Consider the following 25,906-nt stretch of genomic DNA (forward strand, 5'->3'; position numbering starts at 1 on the left):
AGTACAATGGCCCCGGGATTTAATTTTGCTTCGCATGACCTTCAATTGGGGCAGTGCTGCCCAGGCGAAGTCGTGCAGATTCCTTCACCCTCATTATTTTCTTGAAATCGACGCTGCCTGTTGGTACCACTGCTGGACAAAAGACACAAATAGAGGCTCCTGGCTTTGTACGTGTTAAGCGGGTTGGAGCTTATCACGATTGCGCAGGTGGCAAACACTACAGCCTCTGAACTGCTGACTGTATTTGGCCTTATCGGCTAGGACACGTTGAAGAAGATGCGACAGTCCACTGGTTTGCAGCAGTTCAATTGCTGTAGCTTTTCTCCCTTTGTTCCTCATGAGCTCGAACTCACTACCACTCGCTACTCACAGCTACTTGACAGCTTCGTAGCGTCTAGCCCTGGCGGGCTCGAATTCCCAATAATCGAAAAAGGTACTCTTCCTAATGAGCAAGGAAGATCCATCCTACTTGAGGAAAAAAATAATCCCTCAAGCGCTCTAATGCGGCCTCCCACCAAGTGGGAGTTCAAGAAAAGCTTGTAATTTCACTAATGCTCAAGTGCGCAGTAGGGTGTGCACGGTACAATAGGCACAAGGCTTATTCATTACAAGCGGAAAAAGCACTCATCGTCCCTCTTACAGCTTGAAGCAGGCATGGGGAAACTTTGTCCCCCAAGATCAAAACAATTTGGAGCCTTGATGCATTTCCACACTGTAGCTCCTAATTATTTAAATCCCTGGGCCTCTAATTGCTAATCATGAGTACACAGAGTGCAAAGAATGCCTTGCTTTAAGCAACCCACCCGGAGCTATTTGCTCCAAAAGCAATTGCTCAGCTAAATGCGTGCTATCGATACAAAAAATCGTAGAGTTCCATCTGCTCTGCTCACTGTTCTCAGTGAAGCTGCACCTTGTGGTTGACAATTGCAAAGCATTGAAACACGGAATTGCTGCTGCTGCTGAAATTTTTCGTTGGCACTGCGAAGAAACCAATGCGTGAAACTTGCACCATCTGGATACATTTAAAAAGAACAGGCAAATTTTAGTAAGGAACACAGAATGGCTAGCACCTTGACCACAGCACTCGGCAAGGGCATGAGCAAGGGCATAATGCGGGAAGCCTAGAACTACATTTCTTAACCCGCTCTTGCCGTACTCATGGGCTCTACAAGCTAACGAAAAAGAACTTAAAAGGATATCTTTGTTGTTCCTCCGCAGTCAAAGCCTGAAAAGCGGTTGCTGTTAAACCGCAGCAACTGCTGCGGATGAGCCAGCTAGGGGGCTCCTATCCCTGCAAGTCCAGTTTCCGCTCTACCTGCCACTCCAGCAATAACGAGGAGTTGATTAGGTGCACGCGTGTGGACTGAGGAGAGAAAGCAGTGCACACGGTAACGCGACTGCAGCAGAGATCGCGGCAAGGAAGCCCTGCTGTGCTGCGTTAAGGGCGCAATCATTTCCAACGGCCGCACTCCAGGCCGAAAGAGACGCAGCGAGACACCGTAAACGAATTCAGGCACGCTTCACACGCCCTGCAGGTGCCGATCGTGCAAATGCCCCTATCAGAAACTAAAAGAGAACACCTTTCGAATGTCATGAGCGAAGTGGTACAGGTTCCTCATAAACTTATCCTGAGCGAAACAGGCAAACGGATTCACAGGATCATCTGGAGGCTACATACGAGGCTGGAGGGAAGGCAGCAATTTCTATATCTGAAGCTACGAAAGGGTGTTATCCAAGCTAACAGATACCCACTTTATTTGCTGTTTCAAGGTCTTCCTCAATGTTCAGCATCAAAGCTGTAAAGAACCCTTCCACCCTGAAGAAGCCAAAAATGCAGCACTTGAGGTCAGCCCAATTCAATCGAACTGGTGTTATTGGTACTACTACACCAGGGACTAAAGCCAACAGGTTTAGAATTCAACGTACTGTGGTCTCTTGCATTCAATCTGTTGCTCAATGATTTGCTGCTTTAGCTTCAAGTATTCGTTTTCTTGCAGCAAAATCAGTCCCAGCAAAACACCCGATATTGAGAACAAATTTGGGAGTTGGCCTGCATTGCAGCGGACACCCGCATGTGACTTTTCAAAGTTAGCAGCAACTGCTGGCTGGCAAGGTTATACTGTATATTCTAACAGACACGCAGAGACCAGGGAAACAGCTACTGAGCATTCAAAGAATAATGCACTATGGAACAAGCAGGTGAATTCTACACGCCTTCTGGGCTCGCATGCGACCACAAGTATTGCCAAAGCAAGAAAAAGTGACCCTGATAGTTACGCATCAGTTGAAAGCTTGCGCATCACATAGTTTTCACTTCTCGAGCTTACGACCGAACACAGCTTCAAGCCCTTTGGATATCTAGGAACGGCACAAACATTAAGCTGACTTTTACATAAAATAATGTCTGGAGGATTGGCAGATCAGAGCCATGAATTTATACTACATACCTGTCATGAGGAGCTGGAATATCAGCTGCAGCATTCGCGGCAAACTTCCAGGCTGAGCCTCAAGGAACGCGCGAACAGCCTGTTCAACGCATGCAATATGTAGTAATATCTGTTTTTGTTATTTGGATCCACAAAATCGAATCAGCATACGCCCGCCCCATGAAACTACTCAACTACGGTGGTGCTTCGGATTTTGGAAATACGCGCAGCATAAGAACAGAGGGAATCTAGGAACCCTACTTCTCCTTCCTTTTCTTCAGAGTTCCGATACTTAAAGATGAACTCGACAAAATTGCCTAACGTGGCGCACGATAGCATTAGCACTGTTTCTTGAGCACAGAGACCATCCTCCACGCATCGCAACAGTTGCGCTAGGTGGGCCGGAGGCAGTTCTAGAATCTGTGACCACGCAGACACAAGATGCTGGACAAAACCCTGCAGTGATCTAGGAAAGGATGCCTCGAATATATCTTATTGCAAGGAAATTTGAATTAGGCACTCAGCGCACATGCAGAGATGCAAAACAGGCAATGAAAACCGGCGCAAAAATTTCGAAGCATTTTAAATACGCTATCGGCACATTTTAAAATCCAGAAAACATGTAAATTATACAAGAGACGCGCGCTTTTAAAAATTCGGACTGCAACGATGGAGGGACGTTGAGCTGCACAGCGTTTCAACTGCTCACGTTTTGCATGAAAGATTCCGTAGCAACTTCAAGGAAGGAGTAAACAGCTCCTAGCGACTTCAAATAGGCCATCAAATCTGCCATAAAGCGACAAGAAACCCACAACTTCCATTGAAGTCGATTTGCAGTCCATATATTGCGCGAGAAGGCTCAGAAGTGATTCTGACGTGTGGCAACGCCGCTGCAAAAAAGCAGTTGCCAACTAAGGTAGTTTCGGCTCCGCAGCGCTGCTTCTCTTGTCCCTTACCATCTTGGGGGATTGCAAGACACATCTGGAGAGCCAGGCGAAGGGAATCGTTCAGCACTGTGTCCCCGTAGACCTCAAATACTTCATAGTGGCAGTATGAGCCTCTGATGATGTTGCTCAGTATTTGCAACGCTACAGCCATTCCCTTATACTTCTCTTTGTAGGGATCGGAGAAGTCCTGCTTCTGCAGTATCCTGCATATGAAAGGAAGGTGAGTGCGCTTTCTGCTTTAAAAGGCCTTCTCCACAGAAGCCCTTAACCCTAAACCGTAAACAGAAGAACTATATACTTCATGCAGACCCTACAGCACAAAAAGACTGCTGACCCACCTGTTGCCATATTTGAGCACCACACTCGATGCCTCCTTGAAGAGCCGAATGCCATTTGCGGACGACTCTACAAAGTGAATTCTGTTGCCTCCCCTGTTGTCGACAAAGTCGGCAATGAACTTCAAAAGGGGAACCAAAACTTCCGCATCGTCCCACCATGCATCTGCTGCCCAGCTAAATATTGCCATCTAACAGAGAACGCGCACACAAACCTTCCGGCATAACCGCTCGCTTGAAAATGCCCGTTCTTCTTCATTATTTGCTTGGGCTACAAATGTGTAAGAAGACAACAGTTTTTACATCACCAAGGCAAAATCCAGCAGGCCTGCGCAATGCGGTAAAGTCTATTCAACGACAGGACGGCAGCGCTCACGCGAGTGGTGCCGTTGATCTTCTTCCAAGGGGACATTAGCCAGTCAAAAAGGACTGTGTAAGTGGAGCTGAGCCCAGATGCGAAACTTAACCCTCTGTGCCACAACAAACCAACGGCACGTAGGCAGTTAAATTACGATGCTTTAAGTGAGTAGAAGTGCAGCCTGGTTCACAATATGAAGCATTCAAGAATGCAAAGCAGCCATCCGTGGAGAAGTGCTTGCGGTTCTGTACCTTAAATCTCGAACAAGACCAATCAGAGGGTCGCGACAAAGCGGGTTGCGAATGGATGCTGGATTTCTCCCCTCGTCAGTTTGTTGCCACAAAGACAGAAAGATGGCGTCCATGGGCTGCACGAATTGCTCGAAAGAGACGGTAGTTTTCTGTTGTTGGTAAAACAGTAGTGTCCCGAGCGTTAAGTAATACGTCGTCCGCAGTCTTGAATACCTGAAGTGTAGAGCAGCAAAGAGGCGGAACCAGTATGACCCTCACAAGGTAAACAGTCACGCATAAACGAAAAAAGCAATGACTGAACCGGTACAAACTAAGTCAGTTGCAGGAACAAGCTCGCGATTCGAGGCCTGCGTGCAGCCCTTAAAGTGATATTGGAAATTCACATGTCGCAAGAAAAAGCAAAAACACACGCAACCAACAAATCTGTACCACATCTACACCACAATTCGCGAATGAGCAAACGACATGGAAACGTGATGTACCTTCGCATCGAAAGAAACTTGAACTCAGCGCTGCAGTGATTCGTTAGGAAGTAGGCGCCAGTTGGAGTTTCCAGCAGCAAACGACCGGTGACGATCAGTTCTGGGGCTCGGGATATCCAGTGAACGATGTGAACACCGGCCACGAACTCAAAAAGGAGATCCATGGACTTCTTTATGCATTCCGGCATATTCACTCGGTGCTGGAGATTGAAACCGATCTTACTCACCAAGGTCGCCACGATCGCTTTGTCGTCTGCAGCACCGAGTGCTGCAAATGCAGTAAGACCAAGGCAACCAGACTCGGCAGGCAACTTAACGAAACATTAAAGCAACCCACAGCTAGAAAAATAACAAAAAATGACACCTACGAAGCTACACTGCTGTTGGCCTCCAGAAGGCGCTCACGTGTCTCGCTCTGCATGCTCATGAACAAGAAGCCATGCACTGAAGTGAGCAGCAAGGCGCTTAACACCATGATCATTCTTCAATTAAAACCTGACCCATACCTGTAGCGAAAGCGCTGGGGCTGTCTAGTGTGCGGGCGAACTGGCCTATAAAGAGTTTTCTGAATTGATCCAAGAAATACAGAAACGCTAGCTCAAGCGCCTCTGGCGTTCCTTCGCATTTCGTCTCCTCTATCAAAGTCAAGACAAGCTTTGACAGGCCCGCATTTGCCATTTGCACCGTCTCGGAGGAAGCATCTGTTCACACGGCAAAAAAGAGCATATAGATCCAGCAAATGATAACAGATTGAGGGAAAGCGCTAGATCTTCTTTGCTTTCTACAAATCGGCTCCAAACTTCTGCCATACCTTCCACGTGTACGTCGGGGAGCCTTCCGGTCCAGTTGCTGCCGACAAGTGCCCCAATGAGGTATACGAGCCACGTGATCTTCTCCTCAAAAACCTTCCTGTTCATCTCACCGCTCTGCGCTTTAGCCTTCGTCTCCTCGAACAAATCATGAACCATTCGGGCTGTCTTGGTGTAGCGGCAACGGGCAAGTTGAGACAGAACTTCCAGTTGTTCCTGGCGCAACACTTCGTTGTTTAAGGGACTTTCCCAATCACAGTTGTCTGCACGTCCGTGACCACAAAAAGAAAAAACAATGACAGCATAAACTAATAATGTGGGAGCAGTACGATTCAGAAAGGGTCCGTTGAAAGCGTGTTGTGTGATTCAACCACCGCTTTCCAGATCGAAGTGCCTAACGGGCTAATGGCTAAAGTCTCAACATCTTGGCCGTGAAGGGCTAAACAGAACAACTCGTTGGCCAGTGTTCCGTGGTCCAGGCTGGGATGTCTTACCTGAATCTTCAGCTATGGCCTCCGCCACACACATGCGACTCATGATGAATGCTGCTGTGATCCTCTCGATATACAATTCCAAATCCTTGGGCACCCTCTGCTTGTAGAAAAGCAAGGGAGATATCATGTGGGCCCAAACGCCTAGGAGATAGTGTTTGCTGTTGGGCATCCGCTGCCAGGATTTCAGGCTTTCCATTGTGAAGTCGAAAAGATGTTGGGGAAACTCCCTGAAGGGTTCTGAAGCACAGAGTTCGCTGAGGTGATGGGAAGTGTTGACTTTGCCTATAAGACGGCAGAACTCGTGGTAGCACATATCGTCCGAGAGGCCCGTCCTTGTTTTGATTATCTGAAAAGTGCCCAAGATCAACTCGCCCATATATTTGTTTCGAATGGCTGTTGTTTCGAAGAAAGACCGTCTGAACGCTGATATGAGCACGAGGCAAGACAAACACAAACGAGCACATTCCACCCGCGGTCGGTGCGGAGTCTTGTGCCAGCAAGCATTGTAAAGACTGAAGAACATCCTGGGGAAGGTTTCCTCCCTGAATTCGCTCCAGCCTTGCGGAATCATGACTGTGTTCTGCTCATCAGTGGTGTCGTCTGCCATTGTGCCCATAAAATCGAAGGACAAGCAATTAAGGGCCAGTTGCAGCACTTGTTTCAGCAACCGCGTCTCCTCTTCTTCGTTAGGTACGCGAATCGCTCCAGCGTCAAACTGCTGAAGCGTCTTCACAGCCACCTTCAGAATTGACGGAAGAGCTATATCGCGGAACGAGAATGCCACGCGACGCAGACGAGACATATGGGATCCAATCTTTGGCTGCATTTCCTGAGTCAACTCTGTGTATATGTATAGCCCAACAACCCAGTGAGCCGTAGAGGCACTCAAAAACAAGCTGACTTGCTCTAAGATCTTCTGAAGTCATAACAGACGCACACATATGGTTCGACGTGCATACAGGGAGTAACCTGAGGACACAATGCCAGTTCTATTGGGCCTCACACACCCATGATGAAAGCTTCAAAGCAGCTCTTATCTCGCGAAGTACAAAAGAAACCCAAGCAAACTTGCCTTGTCTACATCTTCAAACCAAGAAAGTTTGACTATGCGGCAAAGCAATCGAATTAGGTGGCCCAGGATTTCGTGTGCATTGTGCAGCAAATCTGCGCTGCGCTGGTACAGGTAATTCAAAAGAAAGTTGCGGGTTTCTTCCTTTTGCTTGTCTGATATTTGGCCCCAGTAACGCGTGAAGAGGTTCATAAGCCCCGAGCTTGCAAATAGCAAGGCCTGCAGGTTCGACGAGTGAGCGAGCACCGCCTGTAGCCTGGGCATGTTTTCGGGGTTGTTGACGAGGGGTAGCAGCACTTTGTGCGCCTCATTTTGTTCTTCTTTCCCGCCACCACCGTAAAAAGCTTGGCACAACAGCTCCAGCTGCTGCACCTCCGCGAGATCTGCCATTGTTTCACTACTTATCAATAAGAAAGATAAGCAAGACGAACTTTGGCTACTTGTGCGACCTTCCCATGGCAAGCAGAACGGCTTCTGCGCCGTCAAGACAGAGCAACACTGCCCTAGGCACACCAGAGCTTCTGTCAGACACGGAGTGTCTTACGCATTTCGCGGGACACTCGAGGTCTGCAGGATAATATGTAGTTCTCCTGATTGTGCTTGGCCGCTGCGGGAGCTTCCGCCACTTCTGCCACGGGCTGCTTCGGGTGTCGCCGCTGCTGCAGGCGCAAGCGGTGCTGCTGTGCTTGTGGCAATTCAGTTCTGGCTTGCGAAGCTCCTCTAGAGAACTGCAATACCCCGCAGCAAGACTCCGCTCTGCTGCTATTCTGCGCCTTCACCACAGGGAGGGCTGCTGTCCCCGACAGGAGAAGAAGCAGCAAGAGGCGATCTCGGTTCTCGAAGGGAGGAAAGGAGAGTAGAGGCCGGGTAGGCTGTGGATGGAGTTGCGATAACTGGGTCGCCGGGCAGAGAGAGAATAAACCGGACTCCCCGTGGGCAGCCCCACAGATGAGGTACTCCGAAGAATAAATGCTTAGCGAAGCCACCAGAGGGAACAGAAACACAAAGCAGCACTAATGTGGCGCTAGTTTTCTCAGATGGGGCTTCACGTGTAGGAATTAGGTTCGGCTGGCGGGAGCATCACTCCGCCACCGCCCCAGCCTTACGGCCATAAAATCAGAATACAATTCGAGACAAAAAAACTGTCGTTACACAAATACTCAGCAACTTACCAGCTCAACAAGACACGATGCATGCATCGCCCAAGCTACGCTTCAAGCTACGGAAATCCAGCGTCCACAGCCCGCGAAGGGAGTGTGCGTGTTGCTCGACTAACCTTGTTTCCCCACACCGCATTATTTCGACAATATTTTCCGTACTTCTCCCATTTTACAGGCTTGGCATGCTCCCACTGCGGCCAGCTACGAGCTTTGACAGCAGGTGTATGATGCATTTGTGAGTACAGCAGCAGTGTATGGGTGAGACTGCATTCACACTTGTCGGGCTCACAAACAGAACCATGATCCAGGCCAGACGTCAACCTAAGCCCGCTTTTTCGGCAGTGTGGCGGAGCCCCGTGTTCGCCTAAAGGAACTCGGTTACGCGTGCGGGGAGCACGATGTATGCGGGGTAGTTGACGCTCAAAATGCTGCAAAACTACAGACTGCCGTCGTCTGTTGCCAGAATTCCGAAAAAATTCGGAGTGAGGCGCTTGGAATCCTGAGGATCAAGCTGCTGCACAATGTAACTTCCAGACACTGCACCAATCTGTTCACTGAATTGAGCTTTGTGCCAAAGGCCAAGCTCTATCGCCAAAAGCACAGCTCATGTGCCAGCTAAAATGACTCAGCAAGTACTTAGCTACTGTCACCCTCTTCGCCGCCACAGAGGAGACTCATTATTGCTATGGGAATGTGAATCATTCAGAGGTCATTCAACCGGGGAGTTGCTACAGCTTCCGATAGGTGCACGAGGAGACGAGGGACTGCATAGGAAGGCTAGTTTTAAAAACATGCCAGGACTTGTATACTTGTGGAGCGGCCTTAATGACACATCACAAGTTTCCTGCTTAATCCAGTGACTGATAACTTTGTGCGAGACCTCACACTGCATGTGCGGACACCCAACTAGTCATCATTTTGGCGCTGAGCCGAATGCCCGAGTGCAGAACTATTTCATCATTTGGATTGCCCTTTTCTGGTCAGAATGTGTATGCTAAGCGGCAGCCGATAACGAGTTTTAGTGGTTTGGACACCACTGCAGACGGGCTCCTGATGTCTAGCGACGTCTGCTAGAGAGCTCACAAATGGCTTAGAAAGAGGCCACAAGTGAAAGCCTTTATCATTCCGTAGTAAAGGGCGGCTGAGGGAGTTTAGGTAACAAGTAAGAAGCGCTGTAATGGGGTTCGGCCTTTCCCGGCTGAAGCGTAATCGTGAAGAAATGCTAGCACATGAGCTGGTGGATCGACAAGAAGAAACTCGATACACAGTGAAAATGGCCGAGTGGCTCAAGGTTCTTGGCTATTACACTGCAGGCAGTTGCCCTGATGTTGAGAAATGACAGTGGAGCAGAGCTGCTCCGTGTCGTGCACTTGAGGCTAATAGCAGTTTCTTCCGTAATGCCGCTGCCCTGTTCTGCTGCGATGTCCGCTCTTCTTCGGTTGTGTGTTCGTTAGAGCCGTATTTGCCTTCCGAGTGACGCTAGTGAGCGCGGTGGCCCGCTGATTGGAGCCAGAAATTTTGACAGTGCCTCCCAGCAGCACAAAAGGGAAGTAATGGGCTTGTGTGTACCTGCGTGGAATTGGGGAGCAAAGCAACTTTCTAACCTGAACAAAAGGGAATAGTTTTTTGTCGTGCGAACTGGCTTGACAACACCCTTAATGGTTCCTTTTTAGTCGGAAGCCTGGCAGCTCATTTGAGCAGCACGCAGTTATACCTCTGGGAGGTGCGTAACGTGTGTGGAGTAGGAAGACCTTGAAGTATCCGTTTGCCAACTGTGCTGTATGCCAGCGAAACAGCTCCTGTGAACTTGCGTCATCTGGCTACTTCGGAACGCTCGTGAAATTCGAACGAAGCAATTAGTGAGGACATACCTTCAGCAGGGATCCCGATCCTTTGCAGGTAACGGCCGCTTTTCTTGTGCAGACTCCAGTCTCAAGAGGCTTACCCTGGCCTAAGAGCAGAATTTTCGCACCAACAGCGGCAGGGCGTGCTAGGTTCTTTTGTAGACCTCGATGGAGACACAGCTTTGAGCTTTTTTGCAGGAACCACTGCTGTGAACCAAAGCCATTCGTACTTCTTCACCATAACTTGAAATTTATTGTACTCCGACGGCCCAAGGAGGTGTTCCAATATGCAGTCGCGGGTAAACCTGCAGTGCGCGAGGGAGTTCTTTTGTGGCCATCTACATTTACATTCACTGGACTAATGTGTCCACTACTTCCAGGGTACCCACCAGTCCGAGTTAGTATAGTGGCTAGTATTTCCGCCTGTCACGCGGAAGACCCGGGTTCAATTCCCGGACTCGGAGCTTTTTGCTCTTCCGTTCCCCATTACCTTTGAAGTATGGAAATGACTGTTACTGCCGTGTTTCAGAGAAAGGAGTCCTTTCAGTGCTATCAAGCCCGCCGCCAGTAGATAGCGGGCTCTAAGGCAGGCACAGGCAGGAGGGAAACTAACTGTTTTGCTTTGTAGTGAAACATATATGCATGAATGCGCGCATGCGTGTACACAAGAGCGCTTGCAGTTGCGGAGAAAGATTTCTACACTAATATTAAAACATTGGAGCACACACATGCATACTCTCGTTTGTCTATCTAGCTTGAAGTTTGTACTTTCCTGTTTAAAAGCAGGTCAGAGTGTACTAAACAATGCATGATCAATCAGCTACGCAGCTCCCCTTGATCTAGCGCACAATATTGTAAAGCCACATGTGACAAAACATGCGCAAGTCGGCCTCCCCATACCGTCTCTACAATTGAGACCACACTAAGCGCTGTTTCGATTCTTCTCTTTGTATTCTGCTGTCTGATCGTCACTTGCTCATACGTCCGCTTGTGCAGTGCGCGCAGCACAAGCAGACGAAATTACCAAGCGCCTCGACAACCGCAGTTCTTGCCCATTCTGCCTCTTGGCAGCAAAAGGCAACAGCAATTCTTGTGAATACATATTAATGCATACATGCGCATGCATGCATATGTGGACTTGCATGCAAATGGGAAATCAGCTGGCATGCGGCTATGGCCGTTCACGTGCAGGCCCTCATCCCCTCGCTTCGTACAGACGGCGTATGCTGGTTTCTTCTGTGGGCAGCCCCGTCACTGGGCAGCGGCGGTGTTGCCTCACGAAGCCCACAATGCAGCGGTAGCAGAACACGTATCCGCTGGGGATGCATGCAGCGCCTTCCCGTGGGAAGTGGCAAATGGGACAAATACGAGGATCCTGCACAAAGAGCAGCAGCAGAGGCTCGGGTAGCACAGCATCAGCGCAGCAACAGTGGAGAGTGCAGCACAGTGAGGCAGCAACCAAGTGCCCCCACGAGCCCGCTTATGTACACAGTCCAGCTCGCTGCAAAAAGCCTCACTTTAGGCTTCGCAGAGCCAGCAGCAAACATTTCTCTCTTTTCAGCCCGGCAGCAAGAAACAGAAAACTGCCCCTACCCAGTAGCAAAAAAGTAATAGAAGGAAAGAAGACCCACCTGGGGCAAAGGGTGCAACGGCTTCACACCCAGAGGCCTCGGGGGCGCTGGAGGCGGCTTAATTTCTTCTTTGCGGATTGGCTGCGGCAGCAGAGTTGCCTCATACTCAAACCACCACTCTAAGGTCCGCAGCAGGAGAAGCACTGCAGCAAGACAGTTCCTCACGCGCCGCGCTCCCCCCTCGGCAACAGCAAACCACCACGACCCGCCGCGGCCCCCCGAGCTGCTGCTGCTGCTGCTGCCGCTGCTGCCGTCCGCAGCAGCTCGCGCTGCGTCTGGGGGAGCGCGCACGTAAACCAGCCCCAGCAAATGCATGTATGGGGACCAGTAAGGAAACGCCACGGGGTCGGCAAGGTAGAGAAGCGCGTAGGCAAATGAAAAGAGGTCGTGGAGGAGAGAGAGGCGAGGGAAAGCTGCGACCAGCCGACTCCAGAGGCGGTCTCGCAGCCACTTCTGCAGCAGCAGCAGCAGCAGTCGCAGCCGCAGCCGCAGCAGCAGCACGCGGAGCCTGCAACGCCTCAGCAACGTGCGCACCCGCTCCGCCCAGCCAGCAGTTACTGCTGTCAGACGCAGCGCAGCTCTGTCAGGCACGCTGTCCGTGCTGCTGCTGCTGCTGCTGCTGCTGCTCCTGTTGCTGCTGCTTAGGAGCTCAACTAATTCTTCTGGGGAAGCTGGCGCTGGGGGCGGAGCTTCTCTCTGCCTCCGGAATTCTGCCGCTGCTGCAGCTAATTCTTCTTCAGTGCGCGCAATGCGGCTCGCTGCAGCAGCAGCAGCAGCAGCAGCCGCTTCCGGCGCCTCCTGCTGCACCCGGTGCGCCTGCTGCAGTTTTCGCCGCAGATGCGGCAGCAGCACTTCCACAGCCACGCAGCAAGCAACTTTAAGGGGGGGCATGGAGCGAGGAAGAGCAGCAGCAATAGCTGCTGCCTCACGGCTGATGCGCTGCTGCTCCTCCAGCAGCGCTGTGGGCAGCTGCAGCGGCGGCGCTCCTTTCCCAATCAGTGATCCCCCCAGTTCCTTCTCTGCGTCGCCAACATTGCTGCTGCTGCTGCTGCTGCTGCTGCTGTTGCTGCTGCTGCGGGGTATCTGCGGGTGGTTCAGACGGCTGTGCAGCATGAAAACGCGTTTGTCTTCTCGGCTCATGCAGTAGAAGCCTTCAGCAAAAGAAGCCCCCGTAGAGGCGAAGCTGTGCGTCTCTACAGCAGCAAGCAGCAGCAAATAGAGCCCGTCAAAGTGCTGCTCAACCCACCGCAGCGCAGCAGCAACATCTGCCCGCAGCAGCACGCACAGCGAGCCCGGCTCTGCTGCTGCTGCTGCTGCCAAGGTCGATTTCGCTGCAGCAGCAACCCGACACAGACGAGACCACAGCCACGCAGAAACAAGTGACCCCTTCAGCGAACGAAATTGAGGTCGAGGTTGCAGCCGCTCTTGCTGCTGCTGCTGCTGCTGCTGTTGCTGTTCCGCTGCCGCATCCGCCCCGTTCCCTGCAGCAGCATTAGGCTGTCGTTGTGCTGCTGCTGCAGCAGCAGCAGGGGAGTTGTCTGAATAGAACGCCTCTAGAGTGACAACGCAGTGCCTCAAAGCAGCATGCAGCCCCTCGAGCAGTTTTTGCTGCGCCAGAAGCTCGAAGAATGATCCTTGCTGCAGCTGCGCTGCTCTGCGCAGCACTTGCTGCTGCCGCAGCAGCAAGTCAGCTGGCGTGCTGCCAGCTGCCCCAGCAGCAGCAGCAGCGAGGTGCTGCTGCCGCGCTGCCGCCGCTGCTGCCGCAGCAGCAGCAGCAGCTGCTGGGTGCCCCTCGGGCAGCTGCTCATACAGCGACGTCGCAAACGCGCCTTCCGCCATTTTCACTGCAGCAGCAGCAGCAGCAGCAGCAGCAGCAGGGGCGCTGCTCAGGATTCCCACGCCGGGAGGGAGGAGAGGAACAAGTGGAGCTGCTCCGCAAAGACGGGACTGTCGATTTGCTTCGAAGGAGAAAAAGAAGGACTTTTGATGACCAACTCCAGAAAAAGAGAAGAATAAATGAACTGCAGCGCCTCCGACATGTACGGGACTTCCGGAGAAGACAAACAGGCGAAGCCGTAGCCCGTGGCGGTCTCGAGGTAGTGCAGTTTGTAGTGCGGGGTTGCGAACGAGCTGAAGCTGCTGCTGTTGCTGCTGCTGCTGCTGCTGCTGCTGCTGCTCACCGAGGGGCCCACCTGCTCGCAGAAACGACGCATGGAGTACAGCAAACCTGCCAGCAGCCGGCCCGTCTGCTGCTGCCGCTTCGTGAGGGGCCCCCAGGGGCCCCCAGGCACCAGCGGGTCAGACGAGGAGCCCCGCGCGCCGTTCGAGCCGATATGGGGGGCCCCTGCTGCTGCTGCTGCTGCTAAAGGACCTGCTGCTGCTGCTGCCAGCGATGAGCCCGCAGGGCTGCGCTGCAGGGAAACGTTGTGGGGGAATGCGGAGGCCTGCTGAGCAGCCGCAGTTGCTGCTGCTCCTGCGCCTCGCGCCGCGGAACCCCTGGCGCCGGTGCTGCCCCGTTGCTGCTGCTGCTGCTGCTGCGCTGCTGCTGCTGCTGTCAGACCATCAGGGTCACTGCTCCCTGGCGGAACGTTCGCACCTCTCTGGGAGTACTGGGCAATGAAAATGCAGCGGTTCCGGTGGAACACGTAGACCGAATAGATCATTTTGCCAGCTGTTGCTGCTCCTGCTGCTGCTGCCGCTGCAACTGCAGCAGCAACAGCGTCCTCTGCTGCGTAAGCAACAGCTGGTGGCAGGCCGCGAGTTATCGAACACTATCTGGCAGAAAGCACTGAGGGGCACCCTGCGGTCTAGTCCTGCTGTCAGCAGCAGCAGCAGCAGCTGCTCCCGCTGCTCCCAACGCTGCTGCCTCGGCTGCTGCTTGGTGCTGTTAGGTGCGCCTGAGGTGTACCGACACTCCAGCTGGGAGTGGCGAGGTGTACGTGTTTCCCCCTGAAAGGCGGAAAGAATTTATTTCTGTTCAGATCGGCGGCGCTGCTGCTGGCCGCTGCTGCGGCCGCCTTGGGAGCAGCAGCAGCAGCGACAGCCTCAAGAAGCTAGAGACATCAACGCAAAGAGGGTCTTTCCGTCGCTGTGTGTCAACATTGCCCTTCTCAGATTCCTCGTTTGCCCTGAGACGCAGAGCCCCAAGCGGGAGCACGAGCGCCGACTGTTGCTGCTGCTGCTGCTGCTGCAGCGGCTGCTGCTGCAGCCCCTACTACGGGGTCTGCAGCAGCGGCAACACAGCACCAGCATGCATTAAGCATGCTTTATAATAACGGTTTTTCCTGTATGGACAAGAAACAGTGGAGCCCACAGAGGCCTTCTCTGTGCTCGTTTGCTGCAGTAGCAGCAGGAGCAGCAACACCAACTCCAGCGGGTCCCAGCCGCAACACTGGCAATTAATGCACCAGCGCACTACTGCTTCCTAGTGAAGAGGATTAAAAGGCGATAAGGCTCTCTGGGGTGTTTGTTTTGCTGCTGCTGCTGCTCAGCTGCAGCAGCAGCACCACCCCTTGGGGTGTCTAGTCACTCCCGGTTCTGCATCGAAGAGAACGGCGGCAGCTGCAGCAGCTGCAGCGGCGATGGCACCTCCTGTGGCCGCAACGTGCGCCCTGCAGGAGGAGCAGCAGCAGCAGCAGCAACAGCAGTCACAGCAGCTGCTGCAGGAGGAGCCTCTGCCGCTGTCGAGTGGGGCGTCGCTGCGCCGCAGACAGAGGCTGCCACCAGCCGACGCTTCAGCAGCTGCAGCAGCTCCAGCCTCATCTGCATCACTGGGGAGCAGCTGCAGCAGCAACAGCAGCACTCCTGTGGGTCTAAGGAACTGGTCGCAGCAGCTTCGCCAGGAGCAGCAGCAGCAGCAGCAGGATGGGCAGCTTCTGCTGCCCTACTTAACCGTGGCAGCAGCAGACACGGCGCAGCAGAGCAGGGCCTTCGGGCTGCCTTTGCCTTCGCTCAGCACGAAAGCAGCAGATGCAGCAGCAGCAGCAGCAGAGAGTGCGCAGCGTGCGCAGAGCGCTGCAGCAGCAGCATCTCCTGCTGCAGCGGCTGCCGCCGCCTTTTTGTCGCCAGGGCCCCCCCCGCCCCACTACGTGTGCTGCTTGGGAGGGGTGAGCAGCAGCAGCAAGCTGCGGCGTCTGCAGCAGCAGCAGCAGCAGCCGTTCGCGTCTGCTGCGCTGCTGCGCTGCGTCGCGTGGCTCCAAAGATACCCTTTTCTGGGGCCCTGGGGGGCCCCCTCCCGCGGGCTGGGCGTGGAGGGTTTAGCTGCCTTTTTGGCAGAGTGCATGCATGAGACTTTTGGTTCAGGTTTGCTGCCGCAGGGAGCAGCTTCTTTCGGGGGCCCCGCAACGCTGCAGCTGCAGCGGCTCCTGCGGCAGCTGCTGGCTGCTGCTGCTCCCCTGCGGCTGCTGTCGCTGCTGCTGCCGGGACAAATTGTCAAAGCGGTGCAGCTGGCGCTGCAGATGCTGCTGCGCAGGCCAACGCAGCAGCAGCAGCAGCAGCAGCAGCAACAGCTGCGCTGCAGCCAAGGCGCACTCACGCTGGCGCTGGGACCTGCAGGCGCGCTGCAGCAGCAGCAGCAGCAGCTGCGGCCCCAGGTGGGGCTGCTGCTGCCGCAGCAGCACCGAAGGCTGCATGTGGTGCCGCAGCAATCGACGCTGCTTGTTGCAGATGCATGCAGCAGCGAAAGGAGCCGCCAGGTGGACAAAGGGGGATGTGTTGCTCTCACTGCTGCTCCCGTTGCTGCTGCTGCAGCTTCCGTTGAGACCTGGCAGCAGCAGCAGCAGCCGCAGCAGGAGCAGCTGCTGCTCGGCAGCGTGCCGCACGACCGTTTGGTTGTGCGCTGCGGCGAGGCCGATTCGCTAGCGGATCTGCTGCTAGACCCACAGCAGCAGCAGCACAGCAGCAGCAGCAGCAGCAGCAGCACGAGCCGCAGCGTCTGCTGCGCACTGTTCGTCTACGGGGACTCCTACTCAACTGGGGAGGTGAACCCCACACCTCGTTTGCTGCTGTCGTACTCGGACGGCCTGCTGCAGCTGCTGCAGCGGCGCCCGCCGACTGCTGCCGCTGCAGCAGCAGCAGCCTTTTGGGGCAGCAGCAGCAGCAACGGAAGCAGAAGCAGCAGCAAGGGCTGGGACGGTTCTGTTCCTGAGGGCGGCGAGTGGGTCGAAGCTTGGCGTGACTGGTTTGACCCTCCACTGGAGAACCTCTTTTTGCTGCCGCCCCCCAGCAGCAGCAGCAGCAGCAGCAGCAGCAGCAGCTGGGGTGTGTACGGACCACTGGTCTGCGGCAACAGCCCATCTGGTGTCACTGTCTTTTGCCCGCTGAGTCCGCAGTGTATATACACCCCACCGTCTTGCTGCTGCTTCTCCAGCTTCACTCTTTTCGGCTGCTGGGCCCACTTTCTGGGACATCGCCAGGTTGCTGCTGCTGCTGCTGCTCCCAGCATCAGCAGCAGCAGCTGCGTGGCCGTGGTAAGCAGGAGAGGCTTGCTGGTGCTGCAGCAGCTGCTGTTCCGTTCTGAGGCCTCCCTGCTGCTGGGGGGGTCCCCCATTTGTGTTTCTGCTGTTTCCCGGGTGCCTCTTGCAGCAGCAGCAGCAGCAGCACTGCACAGGGGTGGCCAGGTCTCTCTGCAGCGGTGCGAGGGGCTGCGCTGTTTGCTGCTGGGAGTGGAGGGCAGCAGCAGCATTTTCCTCATTGGCTTTTCTGCTGCGGAGGACAGCAGCAGCAGCAGCAGCAGCAGCGGCCTCGGCTGCTTAGCAGCAGCAGGAACAGTGCTTGCTGCCGTTTCTCAGCGCTTGCTGCTTCCCCTGCTGCCTGCGGCTTACCCAAGACAGCTGTACCTGCAGCAGCAGCAGCAGCAGCAGCTCGTTGGTTTCTGCATCGCTTGGCAGCTGCCCCGTTCAGTGCGCGTGACGACGCCGGCAGCGTCAGCAGCAGCGTCAGCAGCAGCAGCAGCAGCAGCAGCAGCAGCTGGCGCGGTGCAGCAGCAGGAAGTCGGCGACCTCCAGTGCATTGGGGTGATGGAAGACGCGTCAAGGGGCCTGTGCTTTGTTGCGGTTGCTGCTTCCATCTGCCCTGAGGTGCTGCTGTTCTGCTGCAGCTTCCCTCCGGTGCCGCAGCAGCAGCTGCTGCCGCCGCTGCCGCAGCAGCAGCAGCAGCAGCTTTTTGGTGGGGTGGATTTGTGGCGAGGCAGCGCGGCCCTCAAGTACAGACTGAGGCCCCCAATCCCCGGATGCCGTGCCACGGGCATGGCCTTCTTGAACGACAGCAGCAGCAGCAGCAGCAGCAGCAGCAGCAGCAGTGCAAGGCCCCTGCTGCTCGCTGTGCGGTGGGCGCTGCCCTGCCCTGCAACTGGGGGGCCCCTAAGGGGCCCCTCAGAGTGGATTGCTGTGGCTGTTTGTCTTTATTCGCCCACAGCTTTAGGGGGGGCCCCATGCCTGCCTGTGTGGGGTCCTGCAGCGTCTGCATCAATCAAGGGCTGCTTCCTGCAGAATCAGCAGCAGCTGCTGCTGCTGCAGCAGCAGCAGCAACAGCAGCAGCTGCTGCAGCCGCCAGTTTCGGGCGTCTACGGCGGCACGGACGCAACCGCAGCAGCAGCAGCAGCAGCAGCAGCGGCGCGAGACCCGTTCCTGCTGCAGCAAAGCATTAAGCCTTCGCTGCTCGGCAGCAGCAACAGCAGCAGCTTGCTGCTGCAGAGCGCCTCAGGCTGGGATCTGTCGAAGAGTTGGAGGGGAACTGGTGCTCCGCGGGGGCCCTTAGAGGCGCCTCTCTCTGGTGTTGGCGGCTTCAGCAGCATTGCAGCAAAAGATTCGCTTTCTCCGCTGCAGCAGCAGCAGCAGCAGCTGCTTAGGCAGCAGCAGCAGCAGCTGCTTCAGCTGCCGTACGGCACTGCAAGCAGCCTGGGTTACTTGGGGTTGAGCAGCAGCGGCGCTTCTCTAGCGGACAAGGCCCAGCAGCAGCAGCAGCAGCAGCAGCAGCAGCAGCGGTGGCTGGCGCTGCATCGCCTGGGGTACCGGCAGCGGCTGCAGCTGCACGAGCAGCAGGAAGAGCAGCTGCGGCTGCTGCAGCACCGCCAGGCGCAGCAGCAGCTGGAGCTGCAGTCTGGGGTGTTTGCGCCCGGCGCAGCAGCAGCAGCAGCAGCAGCAGACTTAGAGCTGTTCCCGCCCCACAACTCCGCAGCAGCAGCAATGCAGATGGGGCACCTTTGGGGGCCCCCAGGGGCCTCTTCTTTCCCCTTCCGGCGGCGGCCGCTGCCCCCCAGGCGAGACGCGCCTTACCAGCTGCCGCTGCTGCAGCGCAGCAGCAAAGCAGCTCTTCCTGCTGCAGCTGTTTACGGCCGCGCTGCGCTGCCGCTGTGGGCCTCGAGGGGCCCCCCCCCGCTGCTGCACGGCAGCAGAGGCCTCAGGGGGGGCCCCCTGGGGCCTGGGGGCCCCCCTGGCTCTCTGGGGCTGGGGGGCCCCCTCGAATGTATGGCTGTAGATGCCCGAGATGAGGCCGCCGAGAGAGGGGGCCCCGGGCTGCTGCCCATGCAGCAAGATCCTTGGCCGGCCTTTTCTGTCTTTTGAGGCTGCGCTGCTGCGCTGCTGCGCTGCTGCGCTGCTGCGCTGCTGTGCTGCTGCGCTGCTGTGCTGCTGCGCTGCTGCGCTGCTGTGCTGCTGCGCTGCTGTGCTGCTGCGCTGCTGCGCTGCTGTGCTGCTGCGCTGCTGCCATTTTGCTGCTGCGCTGCTGCCCGCTTCGCTGCTGCGCCGCCTCTGCGGCTCTCCGCACTCGTCTAGGCGAACTCAATTGGCTCTCACTAATACGTACATTTGCCCCGCACTTGAGACTGTGGGGCCCCACAAGGTGCCTCACCTGCTGCTGCTGCTGGCGCTGCTGCTGCTGCTGTTGCTGCTGGTGCTGCTGCTGCTGGTGCTGCTGCTGCTGGGGCTGCTAGGACTTGACTGAACGCAGATTTAGCTGCAGAGGCACTCGAGGCCGGCATGGAGTTCTTTGTGAGTTAAATTTCTCTTGAAAGAAATTTAACTCACAAAAGAGACACAGGTGTCTCCTTCTTATTAATAAGAAGGAGACACCTGAAGCAGCTAGAGAAAGTAACAGCAACAACTGCTGCGCTTAGAAGGAGACTTGGGAGAGCGCTGCAACCGGGAGCAGCAGCAGCAGCAGCAGCAGCAGCAGCAGCAGACACAACCGTGGCTGTCTCGCTAGCTGCATTTGCTGCATCTGCCACTAAGGGGCCCCACGCAGCAAGTAGAATCCAACGAAGAGTTTTTCTCTTGCCTCTTGACTCTTGAGCCATGTTTTCCTCGCCCAAGAGCTGGGCACCCCGTTGCTGGCTAGCTGCGTCAAACACAGCTAGCTAGCTGCGGCAAAACAGCTAGCTAGCTGCGGCGAATAGAGGTAGCTAGCTGAGGCAAGTAGAGGTAGCTAGCTGCGTTTGCCGTAGCTAGCCAGCCACAGCGCAGCTAGCTAGTCGCGGCAAATACAGCTAGCTAACTGCGTTCGCCGCAGCTAGCCAGCGACGGCGCAGCCAGCTGGCTGCATCTGCCGCAGCTAGCTGGCAACGGAGCAGCTAGCCAACTGCATTTGCTGCAGCTAGCCCGTGATGGCGCAGCTAGCCAGCAGCTAGCTAGAGGGCGCTTCCGTCGCTAGTTTGCAGCTGCGGGGGGCCCGCTGCGCCCAAGGCACTGCCAAGGCTAGGCTGGCTAGCTGGTGGCTAGCTAGGGGCCCCAGCCTCTCAAGCCCTAGAGGCTGCTGCGCATGCATATACTATTATAAAAATAGAATAACATACATTTAATATTGAATAAATTACTTAATATTAAATATATTTTCAATCATAGTAGCAATAAATGAGTAGATGTAGATAAAGCTCCAAGATATGCAGCTAGTAGCTGTGACACGGGAGCTGGCGAATCTAATGAGGGCGCATGCGCTTGTCTTGCCTGCGCTGTCTGTACACCCCACTCTACTTCAGCAGCAGCAGCAGCAGCAGCAGTTCGTGCCGCTGCTGCTGCTGCCGCCCCTGCTGTTGCTGTTGCTGCTGCTGCTCTACGCGAAAGTTGCACACGCATAATAGTTGCTGCTACGCCCTCTACTGCCACGGTTGGTTCCCTATCTGGTCTACACTCTTCAGAAGTAGAAGCTGCAGCAGCAGCAGCTGCTGCTGCTGCGAGTGCTGCTGCTGCTACAACTGCAGCGGGGGGCCTGTGGGGAAGCGCGCCAGCAGGCGGCTCCCCTCTCTAGGTTAGGTGAGCTACTAACTGCAAACAACTAGCAAGGGCTCCCTTGATTGAACTGGAACACAACTTCACAAAATGGGGCTGCATGCAGCAGCAGCCGCAGCAGCAGCAGCCTACCAGCCGGGACATGGAAGAAAAGGCTGCAGGGCCCCTGGCCCCTGTGCGTTTGTGCGGCGTGGCTACATGCGCAGCGGCGTTGCCGGAGCTGCTGCAGCAGCAGCAGCAGCAGCAGCAGCAGCTGCAGCAGCTGCTGCTGCTAGCCGTAGGAGCGGCGCTGCGACTGCTGCGTGACTGTCGACCCCACCGCCAGCTGCAGCAGCAAATCTACAAACCACAGCTGCAGCCGCAGCAAGGAGACTGTCCAAAACAGTTCCAGCCGCAGCCGCAGCTGCCGCAGAGACCCGAAAAAGCCTAGGGGGGCCCAGGGGGCCTCCGCCGACACTTTGCTGTCGGGCCAGTCAGCAGCAGCAGCAGCAGCTGTTTCTGCTGCTGCTGCTGCTGCTGCTTCAGCCTCCGGCGGGGGTCTGCGCGGCGCTCTCGGGCCTCTAAAAAGCGCTGCTAGCCGGGAAATGCCTGAGGCACCGGCAGCAGCACTGCTGTTGCTGCTGCTGCTGCCGCTGCTGCAGCTATTGCTGCTGCTGCTGCTGCTGCTGCTGCTGCTGTCTTCTTGTTGCGCACTGCTTAGGGAGTGACACGTGGGGCTTCTCTGCTGCTTGAGAGACCCACACAGAGAGTGCAGCAGCAACGGGGACTGAGCGCGGCACTCTGCTGCTTGCCTCCGCACGGCCTGCAGCAGCAGCAGCTGCTGCTGCTGCTGCGGCCCCGGGGGCTCCCCGTGTTCTCCTCTATAGGCAGAAAGCGGGTCGGGCTGTTCCGCACCATTGATTAGAACCATCTGAGTGTACAAGTCCTCTAGCGGGTCCTTCATCCGCTGCTGCTGCTGCTGCTGCTGCTGCTGAGTTTGTGCAGCAGGAGCATCACTTGCCGCTAGTTCTGTGTCTGCATGTGGCGAGGAAGCAGACTGCAGGCTCTCGCTGCTGCTGCTGCTGCTGCTGCTGCTGCTGCAGTGAGACCGAGGGCAGCTCGAACGCCAGGAGGAGTAGGCCGGGTATTCGGAGGCGACGGGCAAGTTGAGGGAGTTTGCCCCTGGGAGCTCGTACCACCTGGGGGCTCCGCCCGCGCTGCCCTTGCTGCTGCTGCTGCTGCTGCTGCTGCTGCTGCTGCTGCTGCTGGGGGGCTGCTGGAGCTGGGCGGCGAAGCGTTGGCAGTCGTCGAGCTTGCTGCTGAGGCTGCTGTCGCGGAGCTGCACGCCCCTGCATGCAGCCTCGCCCATGGCCAGCAGCCGCTGCTTCGTAGTGCCCCCCAAGTCGCAGTTGATGCTGCGGATGAGGTAACTCATGCGCAGCACCCAGAGGAGGTCTCGCGGCAGCAGCTGCAGAAAGCCGTTGAGGCTTTCCACGGGGGAGCCCCGGAGGGCCCCCAGCACTTTGGCGCGGTCCCGCGAGTGCAGGGGGGCCCCCAGTTGGGTTCGCAGGTTTATTTGGGGCCGGTACGTCAGCACTACCGACAGCAAGTCCAGCGCCGTGTCTTCGTCCAGGCAAAACGGCAGCTCCCCGCTGCTGCTGCTGCTGCTGCTGCTGCTGCTGCTGCTGCTGTTGCTGGGCTTTTTGCTGCTCCCCAAGTGCCAGGGGCACCCCGACGCAGCAGGCTGCTGCTCCTCAGACGCAGACGCAGCTTTCGAGGGGTCCCCGCCGGCGTGCCATTCTGGCTGCTGCGGCGGCTGCTGCAGCACTTCCCCCGGCTGCTGCTGCTGCTGCTGCTGCTGCTGCTGCTGCAGCTTGAGCTGCTTGTCGATGCCCAGCTCTCGCAGCGCCAGGCGGCCCTCCTCCACGTCGTTCAGCAGCAGCGCCAGCCACAAGCGGCTGAAGGCAATTCGGAAGTCTGGGGAGAGGCGGCGGTACATGCCGTGGTCCAGCACTACCAGCTGCAGCTGCCCCTCGCTGCAGCTGCTGCAGTTCCCGCTGCAGTCGCCGCTGCAGTTGCCGCTGCTGCTGCTGCTGCTGCTGCTGCTGGTGCTGCTGGTGTTTCCGGGGTCGGGGGCGTGTTCGTTGGCGTGGTCTGCGGCCTGGAGGCCTGCGCGGTGGCTGTGGACTGGCTGCTGCTGCTGCTGCGGGCCCTCGCGGGCGTCGCAGCTGAGCCGCAGCAGGCGCCTCCGCTGCTGCTGCTGCTGCTGCTGCTGCTGCTGCTGGTGGCAAGGGGGCGGGACTCTGCGGACGAGGAGGTTGCCGGGGTGGGGGTCGCAGTGGACGAGCCCGTGGAGATGCAGCATTTCGCCGAAGACCTTGAGCAGCAGCGCAGCGAGCTGGGGCGCGCTTTGCGCAGCAACTCCGTGCTGCTGCAGCGCGAGAGGGTCCGTGAGCTTCGCGCCGCGAACGAACTCCATCGTCAAGACCTTGTCAGTGGTCAAAGTCCAGTCCACCCAAGGCACATAGACTTGGCTGCAGCCAGCGAAGAGCCTGCGAGCCCTGGCCGCGTTGAAACCCTCCTGGCGGAAGCTGAGCTCCTGCTGCAGGTTCCGCTGGAACTCCGGCAGCAGCCAGCCGAACTTGCAGCGCGGAAAGAAAAAAGAAAGCACGCAAAACAAAGTCCGCAGCCCCTGCAAGTCTGCTGCGCAGTGCTGCTGCAGCAGCGGCCGCTGCAGCTTCACCGCCACCTCCGCCCCGTCGCTGCGCCGCCGCGCCCAGTGGACTTGGGCCAGAGAAGCAGCAGCAACAGCTTCGGGGTCGAACTCGGAGAAAAAGGCCCCCAGGGGGCCCCCCAGCTCGCTCTCCAGCAGCAGCAGGGCCTCCCCCCAGGGCACTCTGGCTGCGTTGTCTTGCAGCTGCGACAGAGTCTGCACGTAAGCTGCTGGCAGCACGTGCTGCAGCGTGGCCACGTACTGGCCCAGCTTCACGTAGAGGCCGCCGTGGCTGCTGCAGAGCCGCAGCAGTCTTGCTGCGCCGCGCGCATGCGCCTGCTGCTCTGCTGCGCTGCTGCTGCTGCGCGCTGCTGCTGCTGCTGCCCGCAGCCGCGCGCTCTCCGCTCCGTGCTGCTCCGCCGCAGCCAGCAACGCCGCCGCCTCCGAATCCCGGCCCTCCGCGGCGGCCGCGGCGGCGGCGGCGGCGGCTGCTGCTGCTGCTGCTGCTGCTGCTGCTGCTGCTGCTAGCTGCTGCTCCTCTCGCACCGACAGCAGGTACAACCGAAAAAACGTCACTTTGTAGTCCACAGTCGCCAGCAGCAAAGACCACAAACTCCGCAAAAAACGCACCCACCCGCTCACGCCCCACGAAGCCCCACTCTCCAGACAAACCTCGCTGCTGCTGCTGCTGCTGCTGCTGCTGCTGCTGCTGCTGCTGCGCAAACTGCCCAGCCGGGAGAACGCCGCTAGCAGCATCTTCTCCAGCTTCTCCGCCAGCAAGTACTGCTGCGCGCGCTTCCACACCGCAGAACCCGCAGCAGCCAACTCAACATCCCCAGGCCGCAGCTGCTGCTGCTGCTGCTGCTCTTGCTGCTGCTGCTGCTCTTGCTGCTGCTGCTCCTCCTCTTGCTGCTCTTCGAGCTCCTCCTGCTGCTGCACAGGCCCTGCAGCCAGCGGCGCCGCTGCTGCTGCCAGAGTCCTCCACCGCCAGCCCGCGCGCGACTTGTCTCCTTTTCTGCTTCTGGGGTGTACAGACAGTCCCTCCGCAGTCCCCTTTTCTAGCCAAGACCCATTACTAGCTGCTAAGAAACTTTTGTCCAAAAATATGCTGCTGCTCATTTGAAAATGCATTGCAAGGGGCCCTGGGAGGGGGGCCTCGGGGGCACGGGGGGCCCCTGGACCCCGGGGGGCCCCCCGTCCCCAGGGGGCCCCGGGGCCCCTCAAGGGGACCCCCAGATAAGCCCCGTAACTGTGAAAAGGCCTGGGGGAGCGCATGCACGGAGGCCTGGGCCGCGGGGGGCCCTCAGCCTCCCGCTGGGACGCAGGGGAAGGCCCAAATGAGGGGGCCCCCCTCTGCTGCGGGGGCCCCAGCTGCGCTGCACCCCTTGCTGCAGCAGCTGGAGGGGGGCCCCCAAACCGGTGCATGCAGGGGCCCCGCGCGGCGGGCCAAGAGGCCCTCGCAGACTCTAGGGAAGCCCGGAGAGGGAGAGCCATGGCGGCCCGCTGCTGCTGCGCTGCTGCTGCTGCCGCTGCCGCTGCTGCGCTGCTGCTGCTGCTGCTGCGCTGCTGCTGCTGCTGCTCAGGTCCGGCGTCCGCTGCTGCAGCTGCTGCAGGTAAGCTGGGAAGAAGAAGTCATCAGGGGCGGCGAAACCCGAAAACAAAGTGAAACGAAGACACAGGACCTCCCCGGAGGCTTCTGGGGCCTTCTGCTGCAGCCTGCAGCAGCTCCGAAGAGCTCAAAGAAAAGAAAACCCAAAGGGAAGACAGGCAGCTCTTCCCGGGGTCACTGGGCCATTTGGTTTGACGGAGAAGGCCAAGGAAACAACGAAAGACAGAAAGGGTGTGGCGGCGGAGCTGCGCCAGAGGCCTGCGCGCTTGAGAGGCGAAGCAAAAGAAGAAAAATAAAAAGCAGACTGAGGGGTGAACAGCAGCAGTTTAACTCTGCACAGGTTTCGGGCTTTCAACTTGCACGCTCGCGCTGCGCAAAGTCGCACGCACTCTCTGCGGCGACTTCTGCGCGGCTGGGCCCATTAAAGCCCTTCATAAAGCTTTCCAAGTTCTAAAGAAAACAGACTTTTGCATTTAAACGCCAGTTTCCCGCTCCGGCGCGGCGGATCGCCGCCAGTGGCTGAACTTGAACTGCAGACGCCACCCGCGGATAGCAGACGCAGCGCCAGCAATATCGGC

General features: G+C 57.0%; 5 protein-coding genes across 5 annotated transcripts; 1 reads left to right on the forward strand and 4 right to left on the reverse strand.

The window, feature by feature from the left end:
• Window positions 1-1,285: 1,285 nt before the first annotated feature.
• On the reverse strand, window positions 1,286-7,561 carry ENH_00018550 (exportin 7, putative; the record flags this gene model as incomplete). The annotated part of the gene is made up of 16 exons (XM_013579310.1): window positions 1,286-1,363; window positions 1,581-1,628; window positions 1,753-1,816; window positions 1,927-2,050; window positions 2,448-2,526; window positions 2,688-2,846; window positions 3,136-3,212; window positions 3,383-3,576; window positions 3,712-3,899; window positions 4,085-4,178; window positions 4,318-4,530; window positions 4,800-5,067; window positions 5,306-5,500; window positions 5,611-5,871; window positions 6,103-6,942; window positions 7,171-7,561. The coding sequence occupies 16 exons, from the start codon at window positions 7,559-7,561 to the stop codon at window positions 1,286-1,288; spliced, it is 3,273 nt and encodes a 1,090-aa protein (XP_013434764.1).
• Window positions 7,562-11,370: 3,809 nt separating this feature from the next.
• ENH_00018560 (sybindin-like family domain-containing protein, putative) lies at window positions 11,371-13,645 on the reverse strand (the record flags this gene model as incomplete). The annotated part of the gene is made up of 2 exons (XM_013579311.1): window positions 11,371-11,550; window positions 11,807-13,645. The coding sequence occupies 2 exons, from the start codon at window positions 13,643-13,645 to the stop codon at window positions 11,371-11,373; spliced, it is 2,019 nt and encodes a 672-aa protein (XP_013434765.1).
• Window positions 13,646-13,692: 47 nt separating this feature from the next.
• ENH_00018570 (Trafficking protein particle complex subunit 1, related) lies at window positions 13,693-14,469 on the reverse strand (the record flags this gene model as incomplete). The annotated part of the gene is made up of 1 exon (XM_013579312.1): window positions 13,693-14,469. The coding sequence occupies one exon, from the start codon at window positions 14,467-14,469 to the stop codon at window positions 13,693-13,695; it is 777 nt and encodes a 258-aa protein (XP_013434766.1).
• Window positions 14,470-15,387: 918 nt separating this feature from the next.
• ENH_00018580 (hypothetical protein, conserved) lies at window positions 15,388-19,368 on the forward strand (the record flags this gene model as incomplete). The annotated part of the gene is made up of 1 exon (XM_013579313.1): window positions 15,388-19,368. One exon carries the CDS (start codon window positions 15,388-15,390, stop codon window positions 19,366-19,368), a length of 3,981 nt encoding a protein of 1,326 aa, XP_013434767.1.
• A 1,930-nt stretch (window positions 19,369-21,298) lies between these two features.
• Window positions 21,299-25,213, reverse strand: ENH_00018590 (ABC1 domain-containing protein, putative; the record flags this gene model as incomplete). The annotated part of the gene is made up of 1 exon (XM_013579314.1): window positions 21,299-25,213. The coding sequence occupies one exon, from the start codon at window positions 25,211-25,213 to the stop codon at window positions 21,299-21,301; it is 3,915 nt and encodes a 1,304-aa protein (XP_013434768.1).
• Between the last annotated feature and the right edge of the window lie 693 nt (window positions 25,214-25,906).

The sequence above is a fragment of the Eimeria necatrix genome, genomic scaffold (assembly GCF_000499385.1).
Source record: "Eimeria necatrix Houghton genomic scaffold, Enh_scaff160, whole genome shotgun sequence".
Taxonomy (NCBI): domain Eukaryota; phylum Apicomplexa; class Conoidasida; order Eucoccidiorida; family Eimeriidae; genus Eimeria; species Eimeria necatrix.